The sequence below is a fragment of the Dermacentor albipictus genome, chromosome 9, assembly GCF_038994185.2.
Source record: "Dermacentor albipictus isolate Rhodes 1998 colony chromosome 9, USDA_Dalb.pri_finalv2, whole genome shotgun sequence".
Lineage (NCBI taxonomy): Eukaryota > Metazoa > Arthropoda > Arachnida > Ixodida > Ixodidae > Dermacentor > Dermacentor albipictus.
This window is the reverse complement of record NC_091829.1, coordinates 14,435,353-14,445,588: the sequence shown is the minus strand read 5'-3', so window position 1 is coordinate 14,445,588 and position 10,236 is coordinate 14,435,353. Positions and strand designations below refer to the sequence as shown.

General features: G+C 43.4%; 1 protein-coding gene and 1 long non-coding RNA gene across 3 annotated transcripts; one reads left to right on the top strand and one right to left on the bottom strand.

Moving 5' to 3' along the window:
• Positions 1–1,707: 1,707 nt before the first annotated feature.
• Positions 1,708–6,186, bottom strand: RpL37a (ribosomal protein L37a). Its single transcript, XM_065433942.1, has 4 exons — positions 6,035–6,186; positions 5,654–5,789; positions 5,006–5,090; positions 1,708–1,839 (listed from the first exon to the last, which is right to left on the bottom strand). The coding sequence occupies exons 1-4, from the start codon at positions 6,035–6,037 to the stop codon at positions 1,764–1,766; spliced, it is 300 nt and encodes a 99-aa protein (XP_065290014.1). The 5' UTR covers positions 6,038–6,186; the 3' UTR covers positions 1,708–1,763.
• A 744-nt stretch (positions 6,187–6,930) lies between these two features.
• Positions 6,931–10,236, top strand: LOC135903632 (uncharacterized). Of its 2 annotated transcripts, XR_011508218.1 has the most exons (4): positions 6,931–7,251; positions 8,305–8,452; positions 8,555–8,770; positions 9,282–10,236. It is a non-coding gene; the product is annotated as an uncharacterized lncRNA (long non-coding RNA). The 2 variants fall into 2 exon arrangements; XR_011508217.1 differs by having other exon boundaries at positions 6,932–7,251; positions 8,555–10,236.

Genomic DNA, 10,236 nt, shown 5'->3' with positions numbered 1-10,236 from the left:
GTCTTCTATACGACTTGAACACACCTACGTGCACTTCAAGACTAGGTTACGTGGAGTGCCGATTGCCAATGTCGTACACTGCACTTTTTCTTTGCCCAAAATTGCTATGCAGGAAGTTTTGTATGTGCACACAGTGCTTTCATACTTTCTTATACTGGTTAGGCAAGCAATAGGAACGATGGGTAGAAATAAATGTCTTCCATCACCTTGTCATTGAACATTGCGATTTTCTACATAAACTCTAAGGTAATGTTCTCACAAATTCAAAGTAGGGTATCAGTGTCACTTGCCAAGCAACTGCATTCATTTGTTTCAGATTGTTTGAACAAAAAAATACAGATGGTCAGAGTTGCTGTATTGCTTAAGCCCGTAGACAGGATAGGGCAGCGTACATCAGCAATAAACCTCAAGTAAAATGTCACCGCGATCTGCTTTGTAAAATAAGCCATGCAAAATTGTCAAAGAAGCTATGTGCCACAATGCTTGACTCGCAGTAGCACAATTTCACAATGCTTTCTGCAGTTCGATCTCCAGCGCTCAAACCCTTAACATAAGACCAACTATCAGTGCAACCCAAATTGCTCAACAATGGATTGTTGTGAAAATTGCCACTTTGGCTTTTCCCACAAATTATTTGGGGTGTGTGCGAACATTCATAAGTCCTGAATAACAATATTGCCAAATCTGACTTAGCCATTGAATTGGTTATTCGTAAATATGAATATTCCAATCTCACAGATGCATCCAATCAAACATTGGAGCAAACAAGTGGACATAAAGCACAAGATTCTATGTAGTGGAACACGCCATTACTTCGCTTGGTGAGCAAGGCTGGGAAAAACTTCCGTCATGTGCACTCACCAAAGAATAGTACTGGATATGCAAACAAACTGCTCATTGTTCCTAATGCTTAGTCGTTTTAATAAACACTTCATACTGTGCAATGGCCGAAGCTTGCTAACACGAGTATACTGGGATGTGAATATTGTTTTGCATTAATGGTGAAAGCAGCTGTTTGTTACTCAAAAGCTATTTGAGAAGTATTAGAACACTCGCATTATTCAACCTGGTCTCAAAAATTGCTATTTGCACACCCTTAACTGGATTAACCTTGCTTCTATGACTGTCATATCAAGGTAAGAATGTTAGTGTTCCTAGTTCTCTTATCTAGTACTTGAAATGCTAATCAAGTTCCACATTGACGAACAACTGTCACATGAAACAGCAGTGTTGCACACTTGAGTTTAACACAACCGCTAAAACCACACTTGTCCTCTCAACAGGTGACCCAAGATTTTTAGAATGAATCGGCCATCCAACCATAGAGCGGCTGACCATAGACGAAAGTTCGTACAAAACCACCACAAGAACACCCGGGAACCTGCTCCAGTGTTAAATTAAGACCACAATATTGTTACAGTGGAAAAGAGGACAAAGTCGTCGACGGAAAAGACGACAAAGTGGCAACAGCCTCTCGGGGGTGCTGTGCTGCTGTATATATACGCATCGTGTAAATACATTGTGTAAATAGTTTATACCCGTGACATTTTGGTGGAGGTGCGTAATATTTCCTCCGAATTAACCAAACAAATTCACCATTAGTACGAGTCTATGGTCTGGGAATGCAGCTGTAACAAACCAGACATTTTCAAACGTTTCTATTGGCGTAACTGCCCACTTATTCAGTGAGCTAGCATAACAGGCAAGTTGGGAATGCCCAGTTTTATTGTCTGAGCTTTTGTGTCGGCTTTTATACACATTGTTTATTTGCCACCAGCTGATCCACCAGCAACTGCATGCTTCTGGGATTTCGGAAGACCTCCCTCACGGAAACCGTGCCTGCAAGACAAGCATCACCACATTTTAAAGATCTTTCCAAAAATAAATCAAATGTTAAAGTTTCATGCACGCAGCACACTGACATTCAGCAGTCAGGTAATAAATGCTCAGCATATCAACATTTAGGTAATGCTCGAGATATCTATAAACTTATTCTTCGCCATAATGCTACTTCCAATGTAACAAATTTACCACCAGCTCATTTATACATGAGGGGATATTTATAACACTCCTCCACTCACTGCTCCATCATAACCTGAGAAAGTGGATGGCAGTGCCGGCTCTCAACAGAAGTGGCCACTGTGCTTCATTGGCAGTACACAGCCATTCTTGCGAAGCGCAGTTTCGTATGCAGTTGAGAGGTGGTGCTGTACTCAACTTAGTGGGGTCTAGGATTGTTCGAGAATACAGGGGATAGTCTTGTCCTCATTGCTTATGTGGGACAGTGCGGCGATTTCGTAGAAGCAACCCACGGCAGTATTCTCGGACATCCCTTTCACATGACATAGTAGACGGTGCGTTCAATGATTTGAATGGTTGTGCTCAACCAGCCAGGGTGTTTACCAAGCTGACATTTCCAAATTCCCCGAGTTCTCCAGGTTTTTCCTGAGTGCCTTTGCAAAATTCCCTGAGTGATGCAGAACTATGCTTTGTGTCAAGACGGGCTGAAACCATATCGCCCAGTGCTGTCACTCTCTAGAAAGCATATGGAAAAAAAAAAGACGACTTGGTCTAATTTGAATACTAAGAAGTAGTGTTTATGTTATTAAAAAAAAATAGAAGGGAGGGGTTAGTAAAACGCACAGCAAACAAAATGTATTTGAAAAAAATTGCAAATAGAGTCTGACATTGTCATATACGACTAAAAAGGAGATGCATACAGAAGTAAATATTTTTGAATATGAGCTATTTCTATCAACTGATAGCAAGCTCAGTGGTCTGAGGCCCGAACTTTGTCGCAATTGAGATTCTCAACAGCTCGGAAGTCAATCTCAACTGTCTTAACATACCTCAGCCTGTGCACGACACCTCAGCGTTGTGTTTCACTGCTTTAAAGAGTTTATTTTGGTTTGGATGAGGGACACCTGCATCTCGAAATCAGCCAATACTGTTTTTTGAGCTCAAGCTCCTTCAATATGGTGGCAGCACGCTTCCTTTCCCGTTCATTCCTACCGCGAAAATGTCCGGCCAGTTGGAAAAACTAAATGCATCTCATTTACTGCCCTTAAGGGCTCAAACCGCCACAGGCAGATTCGAAAACGCTCTGAAGGCCTGTCGGCATACATATTAGGCATATCGGTGCTCATACTGTGACAGAAAATACCGGGTGCACGCATGTATAAGGAACACATACTGTGTCCCGTGGCAATAGCCCCTTCCCACGCTTGTTATGCTTCCCTGCAATACTTCTGCGTATGCTTCACTAAGTAGCATTTCTGTGCAGAGGCGAAGCTGACTTTCGAGAGTTGGCATTATGCAAAGCACTGTGCTGGAATTTCCAAGCTTCTAAGTCAATCGCGAGGACCACAAAGGCAGAGTCCGTGCCATTGCTGACAGCAGTGAATTCTTTCAATAAAAAGCACAGCACCCAATGGCAAGAAGCTTCATAGCGAACGTCGAAGCAGCTAGGCCTAGCATTGCCGCAGTGGTGGCTACTGCTGCCAGCGGATCTGCATGCAAGAGCGCCGGTTCGAGGCTGCGAGGTAATCAAAATGGCAGCGGTGGTACCCTTCATTAATGCCATTTTGGACCTGCGGTCACGGCAAAACGTTCGGAAAATCGGACAGCGAAGATTCTCATGTCCGAAATTTCAGATTTTCTGATACATTGACTATGGGGTACGACGTGGTGCTGCAAAGCCTTCCAGATTATCAGGAATCCAGAAAGCTGGTCGTCAACTGTACACTGGCAATTCCTCCAGCCGATGACAGGGCGTCAAAGACGATTCATTACAATTCCTGTCTGTTACCCGAGCCAGCATTACCGCGACTTTCGACACTTTCAATAAAATTACAGCTAATTTTCCCTGAAAGAAGCTCGAAATCCCTGGGTTTTCCCCCAAGTTTTTTCAAACTACTCAATATCCTTGAGAATTCCTGGTTTTCCCAGTTGGTAGACACCCTGCCAGCCTATCAGCGGGCACGGAATGCATCCATCTCCGAAAGTGATTGGATACATCCCCTATACAGCGCATTAATAAACTATTTGACATACTTCAACTATAAAGGCACCTTACGCCGCATTCAGAAATGCATCTGAACTTGATGCCCACAGTTGACTTGATTTAAATTACTCCTGTCGTGAACTGACTAAAATGCCTAAAACATGACTAAAATGCTAAACACATGCAGCTCTTGCTAACACTTACCAAGCAGCAGTGACACACGGCTTATGCTCATTTATTTAGACTAAAATAATGACTGACATTAACTTTCAATGTATACAGTACAAATGAGGTGTTACTTTATTTATAATGGCCATAATTGTTTAAATGTTATTGTCTCAACCATCATTATAAAGCTCTCTCAAAAGTGCCAATGCAGCAAATGAAGGCATGCTGCCTACTATGCTGCCTCACGAATAACAGCAGCACATCAGCCGACTTCACAGTCTGCATGGTTTTGAGCACATGTAGTGAGGAGTTAAACTGTAAATCATTTTGCAGAACAGACAGTTTCATTCAACTGCAGGAAAATTTTAAAATATGGAGGTAAAGCACATTGAGGCGACAAAATCTCGCCACATGAGAACTTCTATACAGTGCTGTGGCAATTTTATTCACAATAGTGGACCCATAATGACTAAGAAATTAATGAATCACCCGCACTTCTGTAAGACCCGAAAAGTCACAGCTCAATGAGGGCTTGCACTCTCATTTGACCACTTCTGTGAACAATAGCAGGTCAGTTGGCTAAACCCAGAAAAACTGTACACCACAAAAACAGCTTTCTTGCATCTCGGTAAAGTGCTTTTATCAGATAGATACAACAAAAGTAAAGCCAAAATAGGCTCGGAACTGCAGTGAGGGATTACCCAGGATTTTGTGTAATGGGCAAAAAAAAGGCGGAAGCTGTTGATAATTGACAAAATGGGTTCAGTCCGTTACAGTGACAGTAGTTCGACCATGTTACTGAATATGTGTGTACTGTTTGCCACCGTTGCTCACCTGAAACGCCTCCAGACCTTCCTGAGGTGGCGGAGCCGACCGGTGCCGGTGGTCTTCCTCCTCTTAGCCTTGACGCTCCAGTTGTCTGCAGTAGGCGTACAACGAAAACGCCGCAAATTATAACGCAGTAGCAACGCTAGTACGCTTCAACAACACGCAACACTGCATCAGTGGTTCCTTAGATCAGCACGATCCATATGATTTCAAAAGCTTTTACATCACGTGCACAAAATCGCAGTCGTCAACAGGTATTTAACAGTGCTTGTACCGCAGAGTCAATGCTAGAGATATTCAAACGTGAAGCCTAGAAAAGGACACTAATGGCGTTTTAATCAATCTCGCGCTTCTTCCTATCAATACTCAAAACAATGGGCGCCGCATAAGAACACGTGTAACCAGCTCAATGCTTGTATAATCACACGATTTGATACAAGTTGATTTCAACACTGTCATCCCGTAATTTGCACGTTGGAATTACTTCAACGCTTCCCAGTCGATAACTGTCTACGCAAATTCTCCCACAAATGACACTGTAGACTAGAAATGCAACAGGGGGCGCGTTGGCGCAAGTACCAATCTGGAGTGAAGTATACTATGCGTAAAAAGCACTGCTAAGTACGACGACGAGGGAGAAATGCGTTTACTTACAGCTGCGCATCTTGCTGTTGGGGTAGCCGCACTGGGCACATCGCGACTTCTGAATGTGGTAACTGCTGCGCCCGCAACGCCGGCACAGCGTGTGGGTCTTATTTCTCCGTTTTCCAAAACTGGAGGTACCCTTCGTCTGAAACGGAAAAAGCACAAAAACGTTTGTCAAACACAAGTTGCACGACGCGTCCTAGGTTGAAACCAAAGCGGCTGCATGGGTGCCGACAGCTCATTTTTATCGAAATTAGCAATTTCCGGACAAAATACAATTGCACTTGTATTCGTTTGGAATGAAAGAATCGTTTAATGAATGTCTCATCGAGTAGTAAAGCCTACAATTAACGATTCTAATAGATTTTCAAGCAACGAGAAAACACTCACCATCTTGACGATCTACCAATCCACGAAAGGACTTGGCACAAACAGTTATGCGGCGGCGGGGCTTGTGGTGGCGCTAGCAGTCGCTCGTGTATTTACTAGTTCATATCGGTGAGGCATTGGTAAGGCTGGTTGCAGTCATGGTGCTTACGGTAGTTACGGTCAGTGCAATCGTCACATAAAACAAATGTACGTTATTTGATAACTGTGTTGACTATTTAAAAGCTGTTATTAGTGTGCTGATAACATTGTTTTTTTTAATTGGCTTTTATGGAGGTTGACCAAGTGAACGTTTGCTCTTAGGAATTATCACTCCACTGTTAAAGAACTGCAAGCCCTTGTTGTTATAGAGTTTCTCACTATGTAATATGTAATGTAGTGAGAAACTTTACACCTGCATTACACCAAGTGTATCAACTCGATGCCGTGCATGAGCTCTTAACGACACGCAATAGGTTGATATAGTAAGCTCTGGGTGGTTTTGAGACTATGTAACATTGCGGAATTATGTGTTGTCATCAAAGATAGCCAAAACATATAGTTAATATAATAGTAACATTATGAGCCAAAGGCACAAACGACTTCCGAGATTAGTAATTCTGATATTGCTAGCATTATTCGACAGGCGGCGTTAGTGTCAATTGCTCTGGCGCGACTTTCAATCTTTCAACTACATTCTAGTTTCAATCATTTGCACGATACCTCAAGTATGTAATAAGGTCGCCCCCTATCAAACGACACTCAAGATTGTTTGTTTGTTTTTTCGCTGATCCTACATATTTACATGCCGCACCTAATATCTGCGAACCTACATGCATGAACAATTTAACAGTGGTAGTCGCCCGTGCGCCATTCGTTAAGCGCGAAAAAGCATATATATATTCGCAACTCCAGCAATTCATGCGACACCTAGCGGCAGTAGGGAGAAACGAAATACAGAGGTCCAGTCGCCGTGTGTGCCGTGGAGGCTGCTGTCGCGGACGGAAGAATGAAGCTGCTAGCAAAGAAAAAGCGAACGGCCAAGCAGTTCTGCTGTGTTCCTCGGTGCGTGCCAGCGAGATGGAAGGACCGCGATATTTCCGTTCACGCACTTCCCTCCGAGTGGAAAGGCTGAAGCCGCAGAACCAGGTGGATCGCTAACCTCCGCATCGGCAAGGCTGTGACGCTTACAGTGACTGTTTGCTCACGGCATTTTGCACGGGATAATTTCTCCTTACCAGGTGAGACACTATTGTGAACTCGACCCTAATGCATGACCATTGTGCGTGGCCATTATACATGTCACTGTGTCACCTTATGTAAACACGTTTCGCATTGCGGGCACTGGCGATTGGGATATGCATTATTTGCTGCATATGTTAGCCGCAACGCGAAATTCGAGCACAGGTTCGAGACCTGTCACAGCGGTTTCTCCGAGGAACGTCTCTTCTGCACTCGTTAACCACATTGGCTGTAATTAGAGCTCATGTTCGACGCTTCACAGCGGTTTCTGCGAGCAACGTCACCTCTGCGCTCGTTGGCTACACCCGGCTGTAACTCTGGAGGCTTTTGATGCCCAGCACGTCTCGCGCAACTTATACGGGCGTCGGAGATTCAAATGTTTACGAATGATGTACTAGCAAGTTCGGGAAGTGTTGAGTGTAAACGTGCCACGTATGTGGCATGCTAAAGCGGAATAAATATCATGCGTGGTGCGGATGAACTTGCAGCACAGGCGCACTGCACGCGGGCACTTCCCAGCGCGACTGATTACGAATTTGCCACTTGCACTTGAGAATCTCTGACGTGCTCAAGAGTGGCCATATGACACTGGTATTTCGCACCGACGGCGAGCCTATCGCGTTCATTGCAGAAGTTTGCCACTTACGCGACAGCCACATGTCAATTTTACACGCGTTTGCTAGTTTCGAGGAAAATTTACGGCGTCCGCCGTCTACTGACGTGTCGCATATGTATGTGCAGTATTAGTACCTAAGCTAGCTTTATCTGTGTTATTAAATCATCCCCAACTCAGTGGCATAACTACTCCGGTCATGTGGTGGTGTTTGCACCTGTGTACTTTGTGTTATGAGCAGCTTTCAACTACGTTTTGCAGATGCTACATTCGGTGTACATCGTTGCATAGCCTTGCACACTCAAACCGTGCTTCATTTCCTTGCAAATGCTTTTTTATAAATATTGTGGCTTTGTTTCTGAGGTAAAAAGAAAAAAAATTCTGGGTGCAGCCCATATTGAGGCACAACAAAGCATAAACAATTCATTTATTTTTTCAGATGTAGCATGTCAAAGACAGCGGCTGAAAAAAATGCAATACCAACTGAAAACCTGCCAAGGACGTCATGTTATGATGAGAACAAGGATGCTCATATGAAAGAGCTTTCACTGGCAAGACTTCGCCGACGTGTGTATCGGTCAGCCAGAGTAAGTTAATTTGACTACATGGTGCAGCACTTATATGCTTATGGTACATACACCATGTCTACAAGCATGCAATAGATGTCAACACCTTTTAATGCATTACAGAATGAATCAAGCAAAGAAACTGTTGCCTCCCCATTAGAAGCAAAGGTGTTGCCCCATGCACCTGTCAGCACGACCACCATGGTAAATTGGCTGCCTGCAACTTGTGCACACATTGCTTCACCACTAATTCCTTGGGATTAAACTCTGACATTGCAGGACGATCTCCCATCCCCTGACCGCAACAGCATGGACCAAATAAGTGACAAAGGAAATATGGTAATTTCTTTTTGTATATGTATGTGTTGTGGTAGCTGTCTTTACCTAGACGGTGGCATGCTTTCTGGATTTACATCGTAAAAGCATTGTAGCACGTGGTGTGTGATGGGTGCACATTAATTGCAACTTGTGCACACATTGCTTAACCACTGGTTTCTTGAACTGAACTCTATCTGACATTGCAGGACGATTTCCCATCCCCTAACAGCATTGACCAAAGCCTTGCAAACACCATAAGGGACAAGGACATAGCAAATATGGCAATTTATTTTTTCTATATATTTGTGATGTGGTAGCTGTCTTTACCTAGCCGGCAGCATGTTTTCTGGATTAATTCGTGAAAGGATTGTGGTGTGTGATGGGTGCAAATTAACTGATGCAAAAAGCTTGGCTTTCCTACTTCCAACATTGAATTTAATACACTGACGTGCATTATTGGAATGACAAAAAGAAGCTGCATTTCGCGTCAGATATGTCAGACATTACAACTCTTGCTTTTGTTTTGTGACAGGAATGTGCTTGCCAACCTGGCCTCCAGACATTAATGGCAGAGTACTCAAGAGAAGAAAAAGACGTGGCAAATTTCCTACTAGAAATGGCTTCACGGACAAGGCTTACAGAAAGCAAGGCTGCCCAAGTGACATCGGGTACTTTTCCACAGAAGTTTGTGAACACGATAAATAGTAGCGACGTAAATACATTCACAGGCCTGCCATCATTCGATGTTCTGAATGCTCGTGTGACGTGCTACACAAAAATTCATCCACTTTCAGGACGGCACCAGTTATGTGTAAAAACAGTTGCATTGACATTGGTGAAATTGAAGCATATTTCCACTGCATTCTTGAGTCACCTTTTTAACTGTTCTCTAACTACATGTAGCAACATAATTGCAGAGACTGCTCAGTTGATGTGTGAAATTTTAAAAGTAACTGTGGCTGTGCCACCAAAAGATGAATTCCAGTGGCGCGTTTGCATATTCGGCATTAGGTGATTCACCTGAAGTCGTGCCATGGCTGGCGATATTGCAAGTAGCCTGTATTGCATAGAGGCATTTGTGCGTGTGACCTTGGCTCCATCAAAGCGTGGCGGCCTTGAGAGTAAGTGCAGTCTTCTGTTTGGAAATCCAGCATTTTTTATGCCACTCAGCCACTTCATACTTTTCAGACACGGTCGTTGCCATGTGATCTACATGCTGCACTTGTTTGCATTGGCCAAACCTGCAGACTTCAACTTCAACACACTTTTTGTAAATTAGCAATGCACATTCTTTTGCAACTTGTATTCTTCATTGAAGTGCTGATTTACACTACGCATTCTGATGCAAGTTTTCATCTTATGGTATTCCGAGATATTTGCAGTTCACTTATGATCTGTGTGCATAGAGTTGTGGTTATTCTTCAATGGCGGTTTGTTGTCCCTTTCCTTACTTGTATTTTTTCACAAAATAAACCACATGCACTCAA

Excerpts from the sequence above, each read along its gene's own strand:
- RpL37a (XM_065433942.1), bottom strand. Across the intron at positions 5,091-5,653 it reads CAACAGCAAGATGCGCAGCT|ACAACTGGAGCGTCAAGGCT; the intron begins GTAAGTAAACGC and ends CGCCTACTGCAG. Across the intron at positions 1,840-5,005 it reads AAGGTCTGGAGGCGTTTCAG|GCACGGTTTCCGTGAGGGAG; the intron begins GTGAGCAACGGT and ends CTTGTCTTGCAG.